General features: G+C 41.2%; 1 protein-coding gene across 5 annotated transcripts in view; it reads right to left on the minus strand.

The window, feature by feature from the left end:
* The window catches only part of LOC139772856 (apoptosis-resistant E3 ubiquitin protein ligase 1), a 62,584-nt gene that overhangs the window by 8,826 nt on the left and 32,282 nt on the right, over positions 1–21,476 (minus strand). The window contains exons 1-2 of one of the 5 annotated variants that reach the window (XM_071706823.1): positions 16,791–16,934; positions 16,279–16,472 (exon numbers count right to left, since the gene is read on the minus strand). In XM_071706823.1, the coding sequence (XP_071562924.1) occupies positions 16,279–16,456 (178 nt within the window). In that variant the 5' untranslated portion in view covers positions 16,457–16,472; positions 16,791–16,934. Of the gene's footprint in view, positions 1–191; positions 1,928–8,569; positions 9,351–16,278; positions 16,473–16,790; positions 16,935–21,476 lie in introns of those variants that run through there. The other 4 variants (XM_071706824.1, XM_071706822.1, XM_071706826.1 and 1 more) reach the window with 4 other exon arrangements.

A 21,476-nucleotide genomic window follows, 5' to 3' on the forward strand; every position in this document is an offset into this window, starting at 1 on the left:
AACATTGAAGTATACAATAATTCCGAAATTGTAGGGTTAATTCGCTATGTTTTCTGTATATGCGCAGGTCTGACGTATTTATTACAGCACATACGTCAGCGCAAATTATGCAACGCGGTATCAAATGGTTTATGCTGACTCTCGAGATTCGCATCAGACATTCGTCCTCAGTAAGTAGAGTAGTTACTCACCGGAGGATGCGCTCCCGCTGGGCCGCAACGACATGCCGATGGATGATATTTCGCCGGCAAGGAAATCTTTGTTTTCGCGTTGTCCATTTCGGCAGCCGGGATTGTCCGGCATAATTTCTTTCTGTCTCTCTCACTCTTTTTCTCTTTCTCGATGCCTTTTCGTAGCTTTACGGTCGCTCTTAACGGCACATTGTCCCGCTCACCGTTGTCGCATCGGTGTCGATTCCCGCATCTCTTCGGAAGATTTCGTTATTCGTTCAGTCGAAATACACTACGTGTATTTGGAGTGCATCGGCGACAGCAAATGCGGGTGTATGGTGAATGATAAGAGATCGCGTTCCGCGATACACTACCTCTAGATTGCGCGCGGTTAAATTTCGTCGCGGAAATACGACCGCTGGTTACTTCACGGAATCGCGGCCAAGTTGGACAGACATTCGGAGATACTGAGAAACGAGCGTAATTACGACGTGTATTCGTGTACTGGTGTGACATTAGACAGCGGAAATCTTGTTATTAATTTGACCATTTTCCTCAGAATTTGCTAGACTCTCATAGAGATTAACATGAATTTGAAGTAGATTAAAGTTGCAATTAAACTATTGATTTAATGCATTATATATACAATATTTTTCTCATATGGAATATTATGTTTAAAATTAGCAGAACTGTATTATCTCTCGTATAATTACACGAGAAACGTATGTGAATGAATATTTATCCTGAAAGAACAATCGGAGCTCGTCTCTCATTGAAATGAGAAAAAGTGATATAAGCTCAATGTGCATTGGAGAATTAAACGATGAACATCATTAACTTTTTCAATCGCGTACGTGCCGCCTTTGTGCGACACAAAGCACTGAAATTACATCGCCGGAACATACGCGAAGGTGCAGGGTGCGCATTTGCGAAACAAAAAAAAAAGAGAGATCGGGTAACTTAATCTACGTCGGGAAGACAAAGGGCGTTTATGTTTTCGTTGAGAATTAATTCAACGATGGAAAACATTAATCACCTTTTCGTGTCGAACAATGGCTGCCTCCGGTACGTTTGCGAATGAAAGAATAGACGGGGTGGAGCGCAATTAATTTCAATTATTCGTGGCGATTCGCGAGTACGGATGCAGGTGGAAGCAAATAGAGGTGAGACAAGCCGCTACGAACGAGACAAAGCCAATGAAGTCGGACGGATGAACATTAATTAGAAATTTGTAAATGGACCACCGGAAATAATCGATTCTATGTGCGATTCTACACAGGACAGAATGTAGATAAATTTCTATAAAATTGATCCAATTGTGAGTTTCAACAAACAAAACCTCGAATGTCCAATTGTGTGTAGAAACATTTGAACATTAGCACATCTCGTTCGATTATTCTTATAATTCTTAAATCATCATTTTTTATATGGGCAATTAAAAAAACAATTAAAAATTGTAGCCAGATAGGCGAAAGGATGAGAAACGAGCACTATGTAACACTTGCTACTCATAATCTGTTGGAATAGCACGTATTATAATTCATCGTCGACATCTAGTCTTTAATTAAAGGCTCATTGTAATCTCACAGAATAGCAGGAATGGATTTATGAAATAAGTACAATCGGTGGAACAGTGGGTGAAGAGCGCGATGTCCAAACTTCACGAGAATTTAAATCCTTAAAGTTTCATCATTTAATTTAGAAAGTCGATTGCAAGCCGTGTAAAAGTTTCAGACGCTCGTGCCGTTTTTTACAGACTTTGCTTCAATGTTGCCGTCACATACAGTACAACTACATGCAATACAATAGTAACTGCAAGGAAAAATTCTATTTAATTTTATTTATCGATAATCACAATTTAAACAACAAGTAACAATAAATAAGAAAAAAACAAACAAACGATATATGTATGTCGATAAATACGCATTACGTATTTAGTTTAGTATAATTTATAATAATTTTATATAGATCATTTTGACTGTTAAAATATGTGTATTTAATAGAGTAGAATATGCAATCTCAAATTCCTATAAGGAGTCAGTTTTTGTTTTAAGTTTTAGTCAAATCGTTTTGAAGATAATCGACTAATCAGTTTCTGCAAATCTAAACGCATAAGATACTCCCAACGGTCTAATAAACGATTTAATATTAAGGACCGCATTGCGATGGAATGGGGACGCGATCCTCGTTCAATCACGGTGACCATACATTACTATAAATTAAGTATTTTCGAAAGAGGGTCAAGAGTCCACCCGAGGTCACAGCGGGGTTATCGCATTCACATTTTCCGCACACTTCTCGTTTTCTGCGCAAAATTGATCGCTTAATGTTATATAGTTGCGGAGAAAGCGTTCCGCGAGCAAAATTCTGTATGAATAGATAAAAAGTACGGAACGGGATAGCGAGACTGGGGGATGTACATCTTGCCGGAGTGCAATCGGTTCTTCAAGGATGAATACAATTTTTGCCATCAAAATGTTTAACGTCGCTATGTATATAAATGTTTAACCTTACTACATATTTAATGTAATGATCCCGATGATAGATGACTGATCGAGATGATAGATGTCTTATGGTAATGCAAACGGTATATGTATTCCGTAAAATGAAAAATTGTAATGTAGTCTCATCGATTTCCGATATTCGTAATATCGTACAATACAACCGTATCTCGCACGTGCTTAATAGCGCGGTATATCAGAGTTGTTCTGATAGCTGTAGGTAATATTAATAGGTGCCGGATTAATCTAGGAGGCTACGAGGGGATTGTGTGAAGATTAAACAAACGCAATCGGGAAAAGAAAAACTGCGTACTGCATATATATTCGCATAACTAGAATTCTCCGAGGACATAAGTAATGTGATTTTGTAATGTGTTATTATGCGCGAGTATAGGTACTGTCTAGCGACTTGTAGAAAGTTTAACGGCGTTATAAAGCTCGAGCGTCAATACCCCGCTAGCAATAAACTCCGATCCTTGAAATATTTAAACTTCGATGTATAACGGGATTGTAAAGACTGTAATGTCGAATGGCGTATAAAACGTTTAATAGTCGCGGGTATTGACACCGTAAAAAAGGATCGAATTGATGGTCACAGAGACTTTTTTTTTTAAACGTTTTATTTCTTCCAATACAATAACGTTTCAAATTCATTAATAAATATTTTCCCCGTAACGCTAACGCATACAGTAAAATAACCCGATGGTCTTAACTGTAAAATTGAAGCACACGATTTCGCGAGCGTTGATTTTTCCTCACGATAAGTGACTGGCTTCTACGACTGGAGTCAGGCTAATTTGTAATCTGCTTTAACAGATAAGATGCTTTCAAGACCGTAATTCGCAGATTTATGATTGAAAGACTTCGATCACGTATGTATAGATGCTTCGGAAAGGATATCGCGAATTGCATCACGGTAAAGCGAAAAAAGTTGTGTCACAATGATTCAACGAAATTTTATTCGCGAGATGCTGGTTCTCTCTCGCCGGGTGCATCTTATGAAGAGAGGCTCATATTTTTCCGTGACCATCGCGCGCCCGTGTACCATCGCGCTGCCGGCGAAAATAACTTCCGGGCTAGGACAAAGGCAGAAGTCGCGCAGCAATCTCGACGGGGACTCTTGACCTTTTCGAACGGATATCCTTCCGACGGTATTTTGTGCTAACGATCCTTTCGTCGCTCGTGCAGCGAAGGGCGAGGAAAACCGGGGCAATATGTATGTCACATATTGCTCATGGTTATGCATGAGAGGCTCGCACTGGCGCGCGAAGATAGGGCAGATCGATCATGGGTTTTCCGCGCTTGTTTTTGTCCATCACGCGCGATTGCGACCGGTAATTATAAAATTTCATTTTCTCGCGAAATTTATGTCGCGCAATGTCGTTGGGGTACGCGCGACGCTTTTGACTCTCTTCGATGAAAACGTTTCCTGCAAAATTTTTCACCCAAAATTATGCTGTCGCGATATTAGCAGGCTAATATATTTAACTCGCTTGCATCAAATAAATTTATTTAATTTGATTAATGTTCAATCCTTTTTTAAATGTCGCGGGCATTATTTCACAGGGCACAATGTGTGCACGTAAATCTACATTTTAATAAAGCAATAAACTCTCTGTCAACTTTGGGAGCATACAATTTAAAAAAGTGTCAAGTGTATAGCTGCATATATGTATATTCTTCTTGCGGTACGCGAGCGGTGCATGTTTTTCCATGTCTTTCATTAATATTTGCATCCCCCGCATCGTCGCAGACAAGAAAAAAATTAACAAGAAAAACACGTCCCACGCTTTATTTCACACTGCGCGTTCGCGTCCCATCGGTATTTGACAGCGCTTATAAACAATATCGTTGCCGCGATAACGGGAAAAAAACATGTTTCTGTTTTCCCGAATGACGTTATTACTCTTTTCGCGATACTCGTGAGCCCGCAAATCGACTGGATTCATTGCATTCATTTCACATAGACGTCGTGCGAAATACAAAAGATCTGTCGTTTTTTAACACACGAAAGCGGAAACTTACACCATCGTGTAACCAAGTTCAGAGAGATGGATCGCGATCGCTTGAACCATTTCCTAAATTTACGTTTCCACGTCATTTCGCGGAGATGTTCCGCGAGAATTCGACTTAAACTATGTAAGTAACTTCTACTTGTCGGTTCATGATTGCGTCCGCAACTTTCTAGAGCGATGCGTTTGGAGAGACATATGGCTCGTGAATACAGCATCCGATAAAATGATAGCAGTCCAGTCTCGCATAAGTAAGGATAATACAACAGCGACTCCAACTAATTGGAAACTCTGTCACAGAGGATACTCTCGAGTTATGCAATTATGCGGAGCACAATGCAGAGTTTCCCTACACGACCGCATTCAATTAGTTGCGTTTTATTCCCCGGAGTGTAATCGTCCGAGCTCTCGCGTACTCGCGGCGGACATTGGTCCACGGAGCGCGAAACAACGTCCTTTTTACGACGGTGAATTATATGTCGGTGTAGAGAACCATCGTGCCTCGGGGAATAAAAAAAGCATTAAAAAAACATTTGTTCTCAACATATTTCGCAGAAAAGATTGACACGTAACACAGTCGACAAATTTTGTAATAGTTGAATTTTTTGTAGAGACAACGTAAAATTTTTTCGTCGATCGAACGGAATATATTCGGTAAACCTTAAAAAGACGCGCAACGGCGAATAGTCTTATTCCATGGAAGAGACACATCAATCTCGATGATATGTTCCATTCAACGCGTTAAAAATGATTTTCCGTTTCGCTGCGCTTTGATAATTCGCCCCTGTTTGCCATTTATCTCAAACAGAAAGCCGGATGAAAATGGATAAACGTGCATCCGCGAGTTGCATAATCCCTATGCGTTGGTTTTGCAATAATCCGTAGTACCAGTTATCCTCTAGTTTTGTTTGCATTAATCCGGTTTTGAATACATAAGTGGTACGGAAAATGCGGAGCTCACAAACAGATATTTCCACGTGGTTGGGGTGCGGTTGATAATAATCGTTTACTTATACCTGTCCTTTTCTTGTAAGTAGATCAAGGTGTATCACGAAGAACGATTTCATAATACGATCACACGTTACAGCTAAACTCTCGCACATATTCAGATACTCGCTGCGGAATATTACCGTGTCTAATCGTCGAAAATTTTGTCGTGCGATTTCGCGTCGATAACGATTTTCCAGTAATTATCGCGCCGAGTCAATTAACAGGCTCATGCATTTAGATGATACTTGGCGGTAGGAAGGACGTAGTGTTAAATCACACGGACTCTCGGATCGGATTTAATTTGCAATTCTCTATACTGTGTAATCAGGCTCGGCAAAATGGCTTCCAGCCGCTTGAATCCATACCCCGCACTCGCATACTTTCCGCACCATTTCGCCGAGGTATTCCTGGAAAATTCGACTTACAGCCGCCAGCAACTTCTACGTGTGGTTGGCGATTGCATGAAAATAATCTTCATGTTTATGAAGATTTCGCGTGGCGAGTTACCCGCGTGTCGAGCATGAAAGACGTTTTAATTTAGCTCGAAAAATGTTCTTAGCGATAACGTGTGATAAACGATTATAAAATGTCAAATGATAAAAATGATCTATATAATATTACAAAATAAATCTTTATAAAGAAATAAAAATTGCTAATTATTAGTTTATGCCAATTTGATTTCTATCGTATTTGTCACAATGTCACATTTTTTCTTTGGCAAACTTGCTGTGCTTACATAAAAAACGTAGCAATCGACAATCTCTCGCTCTAATGCTTTTGCGTCGTACCCTTCTGGCGATTAAGATTACGGGCCGATATAGTGTCAGAAATTCTTTATGTAGCCTAAAGAAAGAGCTTTCCGGCGCGGTAAGTTTGAAGGTTGAGGTCATTCGGGGGACGGTCAATACTTTTCCCTCCATCTATACGCTCACATGTAACATCGCGTGTAACATTCGGAAAATCGATCTCGCGTGCGGCACAACGAAGCGTATTATCCCTTATATCCCTTAATTCGAGCTTGCGTTCTGATTAACCGGCCAGTCCTGACGTTATCTTGCCCGCGCGGTCGAAGGTAATTGCTGAGAAAGTTCTCGAGCCAGGTAAAATGTGTTTTGCGCTTATGCGCTTTGCGACCGCGACGGAAGGAAAACAATTACGTTGCCGCGAACGCTTCAACTCGAAATAGTTTCTCGTTTCTTCGTCTCGAATACATCAGACGGAGAAACTCACTGGCAAGATAACAAACGCGAGGCGAGGCACGGGAGCGGATTATACGTTTTTCGCCGCAATGCCGAGTTTTCGGAGGATCGATCTCGTTCGTTTGTAAAGCGTTAATCTACATCGCAAACTCGTTGCCCGCGAAAGCTTTCTTCGGCTCGTTACCCGCGTATAATGTAAGCGCATACATCACAATGAGAATGCTTTCGCATAAATTCACGGCACCGACAATGAGGAAGATGACGGGGAACGTGATCCAATTGGACGGTGCGGCCGCTATTGTAACGGATACGTTACCAGTCCTAGTTTTCAGCGTTAATTCTACGTTCGACCTCGAAAATAACAGTAAATTATATTGCAACTAATTGCGTTCTAAGTTAATAATAGTAACTGCAGAGGCATACCAGATTCCGCATTAATTATCGTAACAAGCGTCAGCTATATATCCAACATACGTTAAGTTCACTCGACATTATTCTGATATAATTATTTAGAGTTGAAATTGTGCACTTACAATCATACCACTGTAACATCAATTTTAAGAATATTATATATTATTGTGTTGCATTCTTGTACATAAAAAATATAGGAATCAATGCATACATATATGTAAGAGTCGTAAAAAATTCTAGTAAAATAGGCGAAATCCTAGCAGTGGAGAGTTTCGCTACGTCGTGCCAAGATAATCAAGGGTTAACCACACGAATGGTGAACCATCTCCGCGACATTCCGTTGCGGATGCACCGTCGTTTGGGTCTAATAAAATCGCAACGACCACCAAGTTTTCTCATAACGCGGAGTTGACGTTTTTTTTTTCTCTGGCATATCTCGAGCTGAAAAAATATAGACTTCGATAGAAGTTGACGACAACGATGACGTCAAGTCATTCGACACCCGAAACGATATCTCTTTTCTCCTCCTCTACTAAAGTTTCGTCTCCAGCCGTGCATAGATCCACCACTGTCGGTGCCATCTCGCATTGAATTTAACATGGAAATTCGGAAACTTCGGCGTTTCTCCCGAAGTAAAACCACCGATTGCATTATTTCGTACTCAAGAACTTTCATCGTAACTTAAATACGGTCCATATATCAGAAACAATAAAAGCATTAGCTGTTTCCTTTCAACGAAATTTTATATGCGTTCCTTCTACTATCGAAGACGAGTCGCGGCGCGAATTAAGTGTTGCCTTAAGTGGATCGTAAAGTACTCTATCGCAGCGAAAGGAATTTAAGAAAATGTTAGAAAAATAAACGCCTTCGAACCAAAGAGTAAAAAGATATTCGATTTGCCGTTCCGAGTAAATTTGAACGGAGCAAAGGTATACGCGGTAAATCATCCGTCCTGATTTCTTCCATTTCAATATCTCAATCCTGTGCTATATGAATGTGATTCGTAGTATAAATCTGTTAATTAATGTGATAAAGTGAATAAAAACAAGAAGGTAAATTAGATCTCGTTCTTTAGCAACAATCATTATGATGTGACTTCACAAAGGATGGGAAGCGACGTGGAATGAAGGAGCGGAATCTTCTTCCAGATTAACTCTGGTGATGTTTGTGACAGCGGGTGCAAGTTTAGTGGCTTGGTGTCAACAGTGCGGAAATGTATGCCGTGTGCCGTGAAGAAGTGAGCTGTTTGATACGAGCGGATGCGGCGGGCGCAGTGGTAAACTTACGGTTCAAACGAACGACGGCGGCTTCCATCTCTCCCCCTGCGAAGAACTCTCGAATTCGATTTCAAGCGCTATCGAAATTTCCGACGGCGCCAAGTGAAAAGAAGAGGAGGGTGATTTGTTTCCGAAGAGACAGATAGAAAGACAGGCAGACGAGAGGACAAGCGGAGAGAAAGAGATTTTATTTTAAACCGAGAAAATTCACACTTACGAGATCACGACCGGTACTCCACTCGCGAGAATAGTTCGCGCAGAGGAGGGTGAGAGATCCGTGTGAACAATGAGCTCTATGAGATTTAGGTCGAGACGAGATGCGAGAGAGGCTTCGAAAGGCGGGAAGGCGAGAGGTGGGGATAAAGATGCACCGCGATTGCACCTTCCGAAGACGCAAGTCGCTCCTATGATCGACTGGATTCCACTGGTGGTGGGTGTCGCGCTAAAAGTCGGGCTGACCACCAGGGTGTCAAAGGCTTTCCGCGCGGCCAGCTGATCGGGACTCGCTCGCAGCCTCACCGTTGATAAGGACGCCGTTTCTATCGTGGATAACGCGCTCGTCGGCCGCGAGCATAATGTTCCGCGTGCGTGAATGCGGAGGATGAGAGAGACCGAGAGTGACGATAAACGAAGACAAGATCCGGAGGGGTGAAGAATCTATGGGACACGCTATAAACCTCGGGGCAAGGATTCAACAAACGTCCCTCCGGCGATGTAGATTCGCGATTCCCGATGCGACGCGCTCGCGCGAACCCACGCCAGGCCACTGCATGCGATGCGATTACGCGGCCGGAGCCAACCCTCCGCGCCACGCCAACCCCACCACGAGCGAGAGGACCACGCCACCCTTCTCTGGCGTTACCCTCCGGCGGGAGACACCACGCCGTCGACCTACTCTTGTCGTCTTTCGAGCGACTCTCCCATCTTCGAGGTGTCGTCGTGCCACGGCCACCCTCGACCCCATCATCCCCCTCGTGACCCACGCCCCATTCCCTGCATCACGCTGTGTTCCCGATTGTAACACCGCACGTGACGCGTGTGTACGCGTCTTAATTGTCACGCGCCTCGGTATTCGGAAAAATCGATGGTCAACTGAAAAAAAGAGCGCGGTGGAATTTTGGAAATGGGAACGATGAAAAACAATTCTCGCTAACGCAGGCCACATACAGATAGTGGAGTATATGAGATTCTCCGTATATAACAGCGAATAACATGTACCAAACAAATATCCCGCAAGGTAACCGACTAAACTTTTCCAACACGTTTGGCAAGTCTCTTTATATCAAATATGTATATACAATATATATAGCCTTGATATAAAGTGACTTATCAAACATGCTGGAAAAGTTCAGTCGCGGTTATTTCTTTATATACTTTACATCAGTTTGAATATTTTTCTTAACGGTTATAAAACTGTTCCTAAACGAACTTTAAAATTAATATTTCTTGTCATCGCAGGTTCTCGTCCCATCGTACGTATTTTGCTGTAATGAATAACGAATTCCACCAAACCGATGACATAAACGGACGCGACAGTCATGTAAAACGTGTCCTGAAAAGCACCGCAGTTCAACGAGGATGCGCCGCTGATGCGAGAGCACTGTCAGGCACGTGACTGGATTGAAATCGACATTCGCGAAAATCGAACAAATGTCGGGGAGCATTGCCAAGCGAAACGTCATACGAGTTCGACTCTTCTGTAGGATATTTCAGTAACAACCCGATGAAAGATGCGAGGGAGGATGAATCCATTTTACGAACGAGCTTACACAACAAAGTAGATTCGATAGAGACGCAGACGTCGACCTTTTCGTGAATTTTTCTTTGCAGCAATGTCCTTTATCGAACGAACGAAGGGAACGAAGTAAAATTCTAAAAGTACAATCTGGCGATTGCACAATTTTACGGTATTAAAAATTGTTTTACTTATACTTTTTGTCGCGCGACGAATTTCCAGTGAAATTTGTGGCGTATCAAGGGGACAAAAGCGAGGCGAAAACTTTTGCCTCGGGAACTTAACGTTAATTACTTAAAAGCTACGTCCTTACGCTATTAACTTTCTCGATATTTGACTTTCGAGGATGATGCGACGTCGGTTTCTTTTGTATCGTGCATAGGATGCTTCACGAGAGAGAACTTTAATGCCAGGTACGGAGATGCATTTCGCTTCTTACGGAAAACAAGAAAGGATTTTCGCTAAGTAGGACGACACGAGTTCTCTCGCTAAATCTCGGCTGCCAACTTTCAACTATTGTATAGAAAACATTTGAGATAATATACCTAACCCGCAGTACGAATGCAATACACGTATATAATAAATAAAGGATTCCTCGCCAGAAAGAATAAGAGATGATTGAGAGATCACTAAATAAAATTCAAAAAAGATAAAAGCTTCCTATTTCTAGCAGAAATCTGATCTTCTCTGATATAAAATTTTCAAAACTGGATTTCAGGTTTTACGAGATAAACCGCATTTGTACAGCAGACTTTATACGTATACATATAATCAATAGAGTCAAATATTTTGGAAGCTAAATTGGATCTGATACTTTTCTTTTTATAATGCTTATGATTTCAAGAGGAAAGTGATTTGATCAAAATAATTATGATTTAAATACATATAATATAAGTATCAAAATGATAGCAAAGTTGTCTAATTTTTCTTAATACTTAGAATAATTTTTTTTAGACCATAAAACGAGTTAAAAACACTATTATTACTAATAAGATAGATACTCAAATGTCCCTGGAAACAAATACAAAGTTTACTGCGATTTAAGGATTTAAATTCACACACTGACATTATTTATAAAAGCATATGTTTTAAATTTGATGCAATTTTTAACATTTCTGATTCTCCTTACAACCTCCATAAACAAAAGAAAATATATATTTTTGGCATACTTATGATAATATTTTTAACGAATCGTTAAATTATCATAAGTATCAACAAAAACAACTTATAATCTCAAATATTCTCACTTTTACTTCTCCTAAATTCACCGAGAATTTTTTCTTACCGTTTTAAAGCTTTCGACAATTTTCATTTTAATATCGAGACCTTTTGAAGTAACTCGATTATAGAATGCCTGCGCTTTGATGAGTTCCAGACACGTAATTCCTCTGACATTTCGCGTACGGAAAACTCCGGAGATTGTAATTTCGTCGAGGATAAAAACGTTCGATTCCGATGTCGTACTTCAGCGTAGAAATATCAGCTGCCCATCGGAACATCATTCGGACGTACTGCGATATTGGTTTTGAACCAGCTCGCCGATGGAAATTGGAATTCGATCCTGTATTTTTCTCGATAATTGCAAACTGTTCCTTGTCAAGTAGCGACGAAACTATTTAGGTAACGTAAAAGTATGGAAGATCTTAAAGTTCCTCGAATTTCTCGAATGCAATGTTAATTTAAGACTATCAACGATAACAATGCTCACTGCATACAATACTGTATACAAGTATTTGATTACCTTGATATAGCGAATGCAATATACCATCTTGATCTATTCGAACTAATTAATAGCGGTTTAATTGTGGAACTAATTAATAGTGAAAAGCCAATTTCCAATTTTTCTTCGATTGTAATAGAATGGTCTTTTATCAAGCAAATACTTTTACTTATTAACATAATAACGCCAATATTTATAATTTTGACTTACATCTTGATTGTAACATAATAATTAAAACATCGCGGAAATTAATGTTCTCAATTTTCTTCAAAATTTCTTCGCGATTTTATCGATATTAATTCGATCAGTATTTTTCGCTGCCAAGTGCGGCAGCAAACCAAAATATCCGCTTCAACAAGCGCGTACAAGGAGCTTGTAAACATACTTTCGCGCGGTCGACGAGGAATCGATTGTTGAAAGCGGTCGAAACGAATGGTAGTGCATGTCCGACGACATCCACTCCCGTGCGGATCGATGGGTCCGAATGCCGCGTGTACATTCATTATTCATTTTCAAGGCTTCCTCGCTATTCCGCACTCACTAACCATAGAACTTTCGGTGCTCTAGATTTCTTTCGCCACAAAACGGTTGGCGGTTGCGGTCAGGAGCACCGAAACTCGCGTCTGAAGTGTATTTCGCTTTAGGCGCTGGCTCGAGAACACGACGAGATGTACTGCTTTAATAATAATACTTGAGAATTGTTGGACTACGGAAAACCACTAACAAACGACTACGTCTACTCGAATCTTTCTACTACTATGTCCCTTTTATGTGTCTATGTCTATATAAAATGTTAATTTAATTTCAAGAAATAATCAATATCTATTTGCATGTCACATTTGTCAGGATACATTAATCATTGATGGAGTTTCGAGTGCTTTTTCGTTGCTTTTCTTTGCGGCGATAGTTTCCCACGTACATCGATTAATTTAGCGCAACATCCATTATCAGCTATCAGAAGAGCCACCCCATTAGGTAAATGCCATTTATCGGTTAGTGGATAGGACGTTAACAGTGTAGTGTGCTTGCCGATAGTAATAATAACTCGCGCTAAATCATCAATGAGATACGGGCGTGTCGATACGTTACAATATTGTTTCTTCTCTGTGCTAGAAATATCTCGCGTTATAGGTTACGAACTATATTTCTTGCGCACCAAAAATTGAATATATTTCATCTTTTTCTTATCTGTTTGTTATAAGATTTCGTTCAACTGCGCCACAACCGAAAGACTTGCGCGCGATAAAGAATCAAGGACTTCCGCCTCGTCTGGCTGGGCGATAATTTTGCAATCAATATGTGCCGAAAGAAATCGCGGACGGCCGACGCCAAGCTTGAACAGCATTAAACATGTGGTTGGACGACTGGGCCTCGTCCCTTTGTGAATCGTCGATAACGAGATATATACACAAAGTGCACAATCCGCGAGAACGTGTGCGAGCGCCGATATTCTTGGCCGTCGAGACGATTCAGACGATAAAAGATCGGGCAATGCCGATGATTTATCGCTTTATCAACGGCCTCCTTCCGGACTCGAGGTAGAGCGTGGAAGCAGCGCGGAAAAACGAGCGTCTCAACGATGATCCGTATATCGTCGCTGATGCGTGGCGATTAATCTCGAGGTCTGGAGAGACGCAGCCCACTCCGCGAGATTAATGGAGCGCGGATGCGCTTCCTCCTTGTAACAGCTAACAGCCACTCGCGAACTTCGGCAACAATCGGATATCGAATCTTTCGCCGCGAGGAATACTCCGAAGGAAGGTCGCGGATAACTTTTACGGTATATCGAATATATGCGGAGATGTCGCGGCGATAACAGATTTCGCTCTTTTTCCACGAGGAAGTTCGGCGAGTCGATATCTCGTCTCGGTGACCCTGAAATTTCTGGATCCCGGTAATTAATCTTTCTCCGGTGACGTATTGCGACAATCGCGATGTTCCATTACTGCCAATACTATTGCAACATTCATCGAGATAGATTCGAGGTTTAACTTCTAAATTATTTTTGTATTAATAACACTTGTAACATAAAATTAAAAGCGTTGATTTCTAAGTAAATTTTAACAAGTGACTGCAAATTCAATATAAATACTTTGAATGTATAGATGGAAATGAAATTCAGTCAGGATTTCTCTAGGATGATATCTATGTTACACGCTGAGTCTGCATGAAAGGAGCAGCTGCAGCTCATCACGAAGGCAGATCAAATTTGGCAAGGCAGGAGTAATCGATAGTATCCGGAATGATGCCCGCAGAGAAATTGGCTTTGTGCCGAACGATAAATCTTTACGTCAAAATAAAAAATGTCCGTTATCGTCTTATGCACTCGCGAGAGGAGTTAATGTAATTTACATCAACAGCTCGCAATAACACGAAAGTAATATGACAAGCATAATCCTCATTAATCATCTCGTTATAAGTCCAATTAACGGTAATCGCAAAAGTATTAGTGAAAGAAATCCGGAAAGAAACTATTACATCTTGAGATTACTATCTTAATATAATTTTTATTACGTAGTAAAATGTACAACTTGTATAAAAGCAACTACACTCAGGTTGTAAAATTTTGTTTCCATTTTAATGGAATATGTTTTAAATTGTATATTAAAAATATAATAAATCATATCGTATAATTTTTTTGTAAAACATATATAGATAATATTTTTAAAGAAAAATATCCGTAATTTCTGTCATAACATCGATATATTTTGGGATTGCAATAAACTTTATTGCAATTTTTAGTACATATTTCATGGAAATGCCGTGTAATTTCACAGAAAAACATTTATGCCCGAAACTTTGTAACTCTTTTACATAGGATTTTTTTTCTAAACTCAATAGTTTCGGAAATATTATTTCTTTGTACTTAAAAATCGCGCGTTTTCTCAAAGGATTGCTTTTAAAGAAAATTACAGCGCACTGTTAGACATTAACATAGATAATGTCGTATGATAATTAGCTCTGGATGATATGCGTCGTATTATAGATATTAGCAGAATTTACATGAATCCTTCAACATGAATTACATGATATATCATCCTCTGTAACATCCATTACAGCATAATATACTACCTCAACGTATATCATATTGCTACCTGTAATTCTACGTAAAACGTCAGTGTAAAGTATTTATCGTTTCGTTTACCAAGAGACTTTACGTTAAAAACGTATAAAATTTTCCAAAAATTCATGACATTAAACTATTTATCAAACAATGCGCAAAATAATGCACAACTACGATGTCAGTGACGATCAATGAGTGGCAGTTTATGCGACATAGCGTCAATCGTTAAAGAAAGAATTATCGCGTTAATATTTAATATACGTGTCATCTGTGCCAAGCGTGTGCATTCGTGGGTAGTTGAAATCGCAAAGCTGCTCGACTTATATTATACGCAACGGTTGCGCACGCGAGTGACAAGTAGATTTTTTGCGCAACTGTAGATGCATATCTTAAAATACGTGCTATTTCAGGATATTACGCACGTAGAAATTACTTCATATTAACTGGCAATCTGTCCTTGTAAATCTCGATACGAGAGAAAACCATTTTCAGACACAAAATATATTTATTTGCAAGATAATTGTAATTGACTGTTTTTTTACTTAATAATTGCGATTGTTTGATTTATATATATTTTTTATAATTATGCAAGAAACGCAGAGATTCGAACCAAAAGTCATAAATATATCTTTTTATTGCTATAGCGTGAAATATGTATATTTTGTGCTAATAAAAATAACAAGTTTTTGTGCTACAGAATAACGTTTAATTCATTTCATTCGTTTTAAAATAACAGCTGACATTTAGTTTTAGAATCTTCCCGATTATCATCCTCTTTGATGTTCGTGCGGTAATTTTTGCCTTTGTAATTTAATTAAAAAATTAAATTACTAAATTTATTATAAATTAATTTTATTTCCTTTCTCTTTGGAAGTTACGCAAAATCGTCGAAATTCAACGATCTGCCTCGTTTATTGATTAAAAGGTCATATGCAGTGTGTTCAAATGAAATACCACCTATTAAAAATTATTTTAAATTTTTCCAACGATCCAATATTTAAACGTTTTATTAAGAAACAGTAATTTGTTAGTTATATCTCTCTTTATGAATCAAAAGATTTATCAAAGATCTCTTTCGACAATGCTGACAATAGTGACAGTTCGATTAGAGCTACGATAAGTGTCTTGATAACTGAAAGGCTGCGGCGGCAGAGATCCCGCTAATCGAAAATCTGTGATAAAGAAACGGATACTCTTACCTTGCTTCTTAAAGAGCGGGCGATACTGCGCGAGGCCGATGTCGGTAAGCCACTGGTCCGCCTCCGTGAGTTCCCCATTACTTCCGGTCCCTGCGGCGAGCATCAACAGCTTTCCCAGGGAGAGAACCATGGAAAGAGCCAAGAACACCCCGGATAGCACCGTCGACCATCGTGCCATTGCCCGTGGAGTGCATCTACAACGAGGAAAAGGAACGTCGAGTACGGGCGATCGGTCGGTTACCGCGGGGTTGCGATTTTTCGCCGGACACTCGGCGAAACGTTGCCCGCGACGATCTCACGAATCTCCGCGCGATTCCATCATCGGCGACTGAGAGTCGGCTCCCGGTGCCGCGTGCTGATTTGCTGAACGTCGAAACTGACAGGTTTACGCGTTACGCGTAGGAATTGGAGGTTAGGTGCGCCGCGGTGTTTGTAAACAAGCGTGGGCGCCGCGCCGGCCGATCAGCTGATCGCGAGCCGATCAGTCTCGTCCCGGCGGAAAATCGGCTTACCACATTTTCGCGGGAGCCGTTCTCGTGCCGCACGCGGCCTCCGACACCACCGTGATACTCGCGCGCAACTTTACGCTGGAACAATACGCATGCAGCGGTACGCCGTTGAGGGAACTGCAGAATTGCAGATGGAGCGACAGGTGGAGAGACTGGAGAGCTGGAGAGGCGCGATAGGGAATTTCTCAAATCGGAGCGCGCGTGAAAGGCAAAGTATCCGAATAAATCGTAAAATATTTTCCGATTTTCAATTATGTTTTCGTATTTACCTCTGTTTCCGTCATTTCTTCTATAATTTTATGCTTAAATGTGTTTGCACGATATGATAATATTTATCATCATATATCATGTTTATATAATTTAATGTATGCACAATAAAAAATAATTAATAATTCTTGCGATGTATTTTAAATAAATATTTAATAAAGATCACGGGAACAAGGTATTCTTAAAGATGAACAATTTTATGAAAATCGCGTGACTGCTAAAATCTAGACGATTAATTCACGATATAATATTAATTTTATAATTAAAACCTGGTGTTTTTATAGATATACATCTGTGGTTTCATAATATCTAGATACAAAATAAAATTACCAATAAATAAGTATGGTTTGTTCTACGACAGAGAAGAGAATGTTTGCCAACCGTGGATAAACCAGACGTTGAAGTTCAAATCGTCAATATAGATTTCTCACACGGGCGACATCGCGAGACATTGTGCTCAATTTTTAACCACTCGGTCTCAACTTGATCGATAAAATAACAAAATTGGAAGATATTTCGACTGTATTACGGGGAGAGAAAGAATTAATATATAATAATAATACATTAATTCTATGTATTGTATCCATGCGTTGTAACTGATTAAATTTTGGAGTTTAATGCTTAATTAACAAAAGAAAAAATTCAGCTATGGGGTAATTTTACTGACGACATGACGACGATCTACATAATTCATTCAGATTTCAAAATAAAATTCTTACAATAGATATAATATAGAATTTTCCTAAATCGATCATAAACCACCTTCCCGGTAATTTTAGCAAGATAGGAATCGTTTAAGAATGGAATTATTTCCGAGGTCGATAACAGATTTTAACCGGTTTAATGAAACAGATAATTATAATTAAAATAAAAATCCGCGCTCGCAATAAGGGAGACGAAGGTCCCCCTTTTACGCGGTTGTTAAAGATTCTCGCCGGAACGAGTTTGATGCTCCCGATTCGATACACGGAACGATGTTGTAAATTGGTTGCTGGGGCGTAATGGGTGAATCTCGTTTTTCACTCGTGTCCGATAAAGGAGGCAGAATTAACGGTTACGAAAAGGGCGCACGTACGAAGCGTGATGCTCTCTTCCCGGCATCGTCGCATTCGCCGAATGCACCGTCGAATGTCGAATGCGACCGAGTTCTCGGCAGACTAGGCGTAAAAGTCGGTAGTCGGTAGTCGGTACCCCCGGACCCCGGCTGAGACTGGTGGATCGCAGCGAATGCCACGATCGTTCTCGTGTCTCGTGTTCGCCGGCGCACGTGTATTCTAGGCTGGTGACTGCGCGTATATTCGACCGTGTCGTCGCTAATTTGACCGCATGTGCCGTTTTCACGCAGCTTCTATGTTAACCAAATTTTATACAACCTCGAACATCTGTGTCTAACATTCCCACGCTATGACGTCAAGAGACGAACATTCCACTCCTCTCCTGTAGAATTACCCAGGAAATTTCTCGGTTTTGAGAAAACTTTTCGGACGTGTGTGTGATAATACCAATATCGATCAATTCGTGACGATTTTAATTGAAACGATTAATGTCTAATAACATTGTCCTATTTAGTTATAAGGCATTGCGTGTCTTATAATTCCAAAATATAAAAATTAGATACACACATTTTAATGATATATATACATATATTCCGCATATCGATATACGACTATTCAATATGTTCGCTATATATCGTCGAATCGGAATACGGTCTACATCGTTCGATAGCGTGGAACCAAATGAGAGAAGATCGCAATATGGGGAAAATAATGTATTAAGTAGATCAGGCACGGTGAGAGCGGCTTCGAAGTATCGGTTCGCCGCAGGCGAATCGGCAAAACATGCAAATTATATACGCAGCCGCGCGGGTACAGTGCGATATTCTAGCGGCATTATCACACGTTTCATCGATCTGTGCCTCCTCGTAAAAACTTTGGCCGCGTGAAACGCATCTGCCACTATTTTCCCTCGCTTTAAAAAGGTGAAGCGCTCAAAAGCGGAGAGCGCACCGAGCGCACCAGTCTCTGTTATACCTGTGCTTTTATCTGTTATATAGCAATCGTCGCGCGGGCAAGGATCTTATTTCAGACGCGGCGTGGACGTGAGCTGTAAGCAGATTTGAGACGGCGAAATGTCTTAAGCGAATTGGGCGTAATTTAATCCGCGTCCAAGTGTCATCGCTGAGCATCCGCTGGTGCAGCGACTGCGAGTGGGTGGTCAAGAGGATGCGACAATAATGCACGACGCGACGTACGCGACGCGATGCGAGCGAGTAAGCGCACGCGGGAATTTTGGATAATTACGCGAAATTTCGCACAAACTCTCGACGAGAGTGACAAGACTGACAAGCAGGCGTGCTAATTCTCTCGCGTATCGCTCGTCAAACCGCGCGGCGCCGTCGAGTTGGCACTGACGTGCGAAATACGTTTTGGCAGCGATCCTTCCGACCCTTCCGACGCGCTATCTCCGCGGATCTGATTGTGGCGCGAATTAAAGTAGATTGGTATAATAAGTGGAATGAACGGAGCGACGTACGAAGCGCGCGATACACAACCGAAAAGAAGCGCAAATTGCGCCTCGCTGCGCCGACGAGGCATAATATATATCGCGTGTTAAGATTGAACGTGATTATCACGGTAACCGCGGCGGTTGCGCCGTTACGCAAATGCTGCAAGCGAGAATGCACGGCTGTACACGGCGAAGCAAGAGCGTAACGCGACGTGGCGTCGGCAAGATATCTCTATATCGATATGTCCGTTCGGCCTTGCGATTCAGCCATTGGCTGGGTAAGCCAATGATTCGATGATCAGAGTCGGAATCGACATCCACAATGGATAGGATAATTCAATCTAGTCAACGTTGCTCGATCGAGAAATTGCTGCCACGTTAACGCCGGTGCGCGTTAATCCGGCACGGTGATCGTGCGGTCGATCGGTTCAGTTCAGAAACCCTTTGACTGGGGCTCGTCCTCGACACTGACAATGAGAGCTTCGAAATTACGCGTCTTGCGGCTTTACCGAGCAGACACGAACCGTGCGGTCGCGGTTTTAGTTGGCGTGCACCAGCACGATTAGAGCCGTCCATCTTGGCTGCGATTCAGGTGTCTGATTACGGGTGTGCGTTGCACAAGTGTGACATTGATGCACACGCGTGCCTAGGCATCCTCATAATTATCGCGGGGAATTATCGTTCTGTCCAAAGGAGGGAATTTCGTGCTCGCGCGAGGCGTATTCCTCCGAGCGAGACGGTAATTATGTCAATGAGGCAAAAACGGGAAGGGGACGCGCGATCGAAGTCGTGTAACTGTGTACGCGCATACTCTTTTTCGCAAAAAGGAGAAGCCGTCAGGCCCGTTTACGTCACCGCTAATCGGTTTTTGTTGAAACGTCGATCGAATTAACTTACGCTCAACGAACACATCCGATGAAATATGAAATTGAAAAAAAGTCGAATCCACCTTACACTTGAATCGTCGATTTTTCATTAAAGTTATGCATTTATTCCGGCGACAATCTAGTCCCGCGAAGAAAGTTGTTCGCGACGTATTTCGTCGTTCTATCCGGAGCGTAAAGTTACGAGAACGGGACCGGAACCGTCTTTGACATCGGCGAAATGTTTATTTAATGCATGGAGATTCGCGACTCCACGAAGGAGGATGAGCGAGGAGGCTGCCATGCGTGCACGGCTCTTTTTTTCTGTCATCCCGTATTATTTATCTGTCGCATCCGGCCAAGAGATATTATTCCCTGCCCAACGCCCAGGCGTTTTATTTTCTCCCGGTACTCGCGAGATGTACGTTCTTTCGAGAGACAGAAAGAACGAGCGAGCGTGTGCGCGCGCGCGCGCGCGCGCGTGCGACAGAACCGGACGCGGTGCGCACGCGGAATTTAAAAGACGCGACATTTTTATGGGACTTTCATTTGTACCAGGCGACGAGAAATTTTCTCCTCATATCATTTCGAATGACCGATATTTTTTTGCACTATGTTGTCATGCTGATTTTTTTTTACTTCCTTTCTAGAAACAGAACTAGAGGAGAGATCAGGAAGCAGTTAAACTACGGTTAAGGTTAACCAATATCGGTGAAACCGGCTTATAGAGTAATAAATCGTGCTAATCAGTCTGCCAAGCTCTAATCCTTCGTGATTCTTTTTAATCTACCTCAAAATACCAACCTGCTTATCGGCTCTGTCACTCTTGCTTGACAGGAAAATAAATTCGCTATTCGACTCTTCTAAATAACAAGAAAACTGGATCATTCGTGAACAAATCGCTAGAGCAATTTATCGTGCATTATTCTTGCGGGCATTCTTGAATTTCGTTCAGCTATTTATAAATCGATATCAATTAACGACGGTCTGGTTTAACGGTATCCTATATTCTGGACCGGGATAACACTACGATATTTTATGGTATCAACCACGA

This window comes from Temnothorax nylanderi, unplaced genomic scaffold, assembly GCF_030848795.1.
Source record: "Temnothorax nylanderi isolate EJ_2023f unplaced genomic scaffold, tnyl_v1.0 TNYL_tig0054_pilon, whole genome shotgun sequence".
Lineage (NCBI taxonomy): Eukaryota > Metazoa > Arthropoda > Insecta > Hymenoptera > Formicidae > Temnothorax > Temnothorax nylanderi.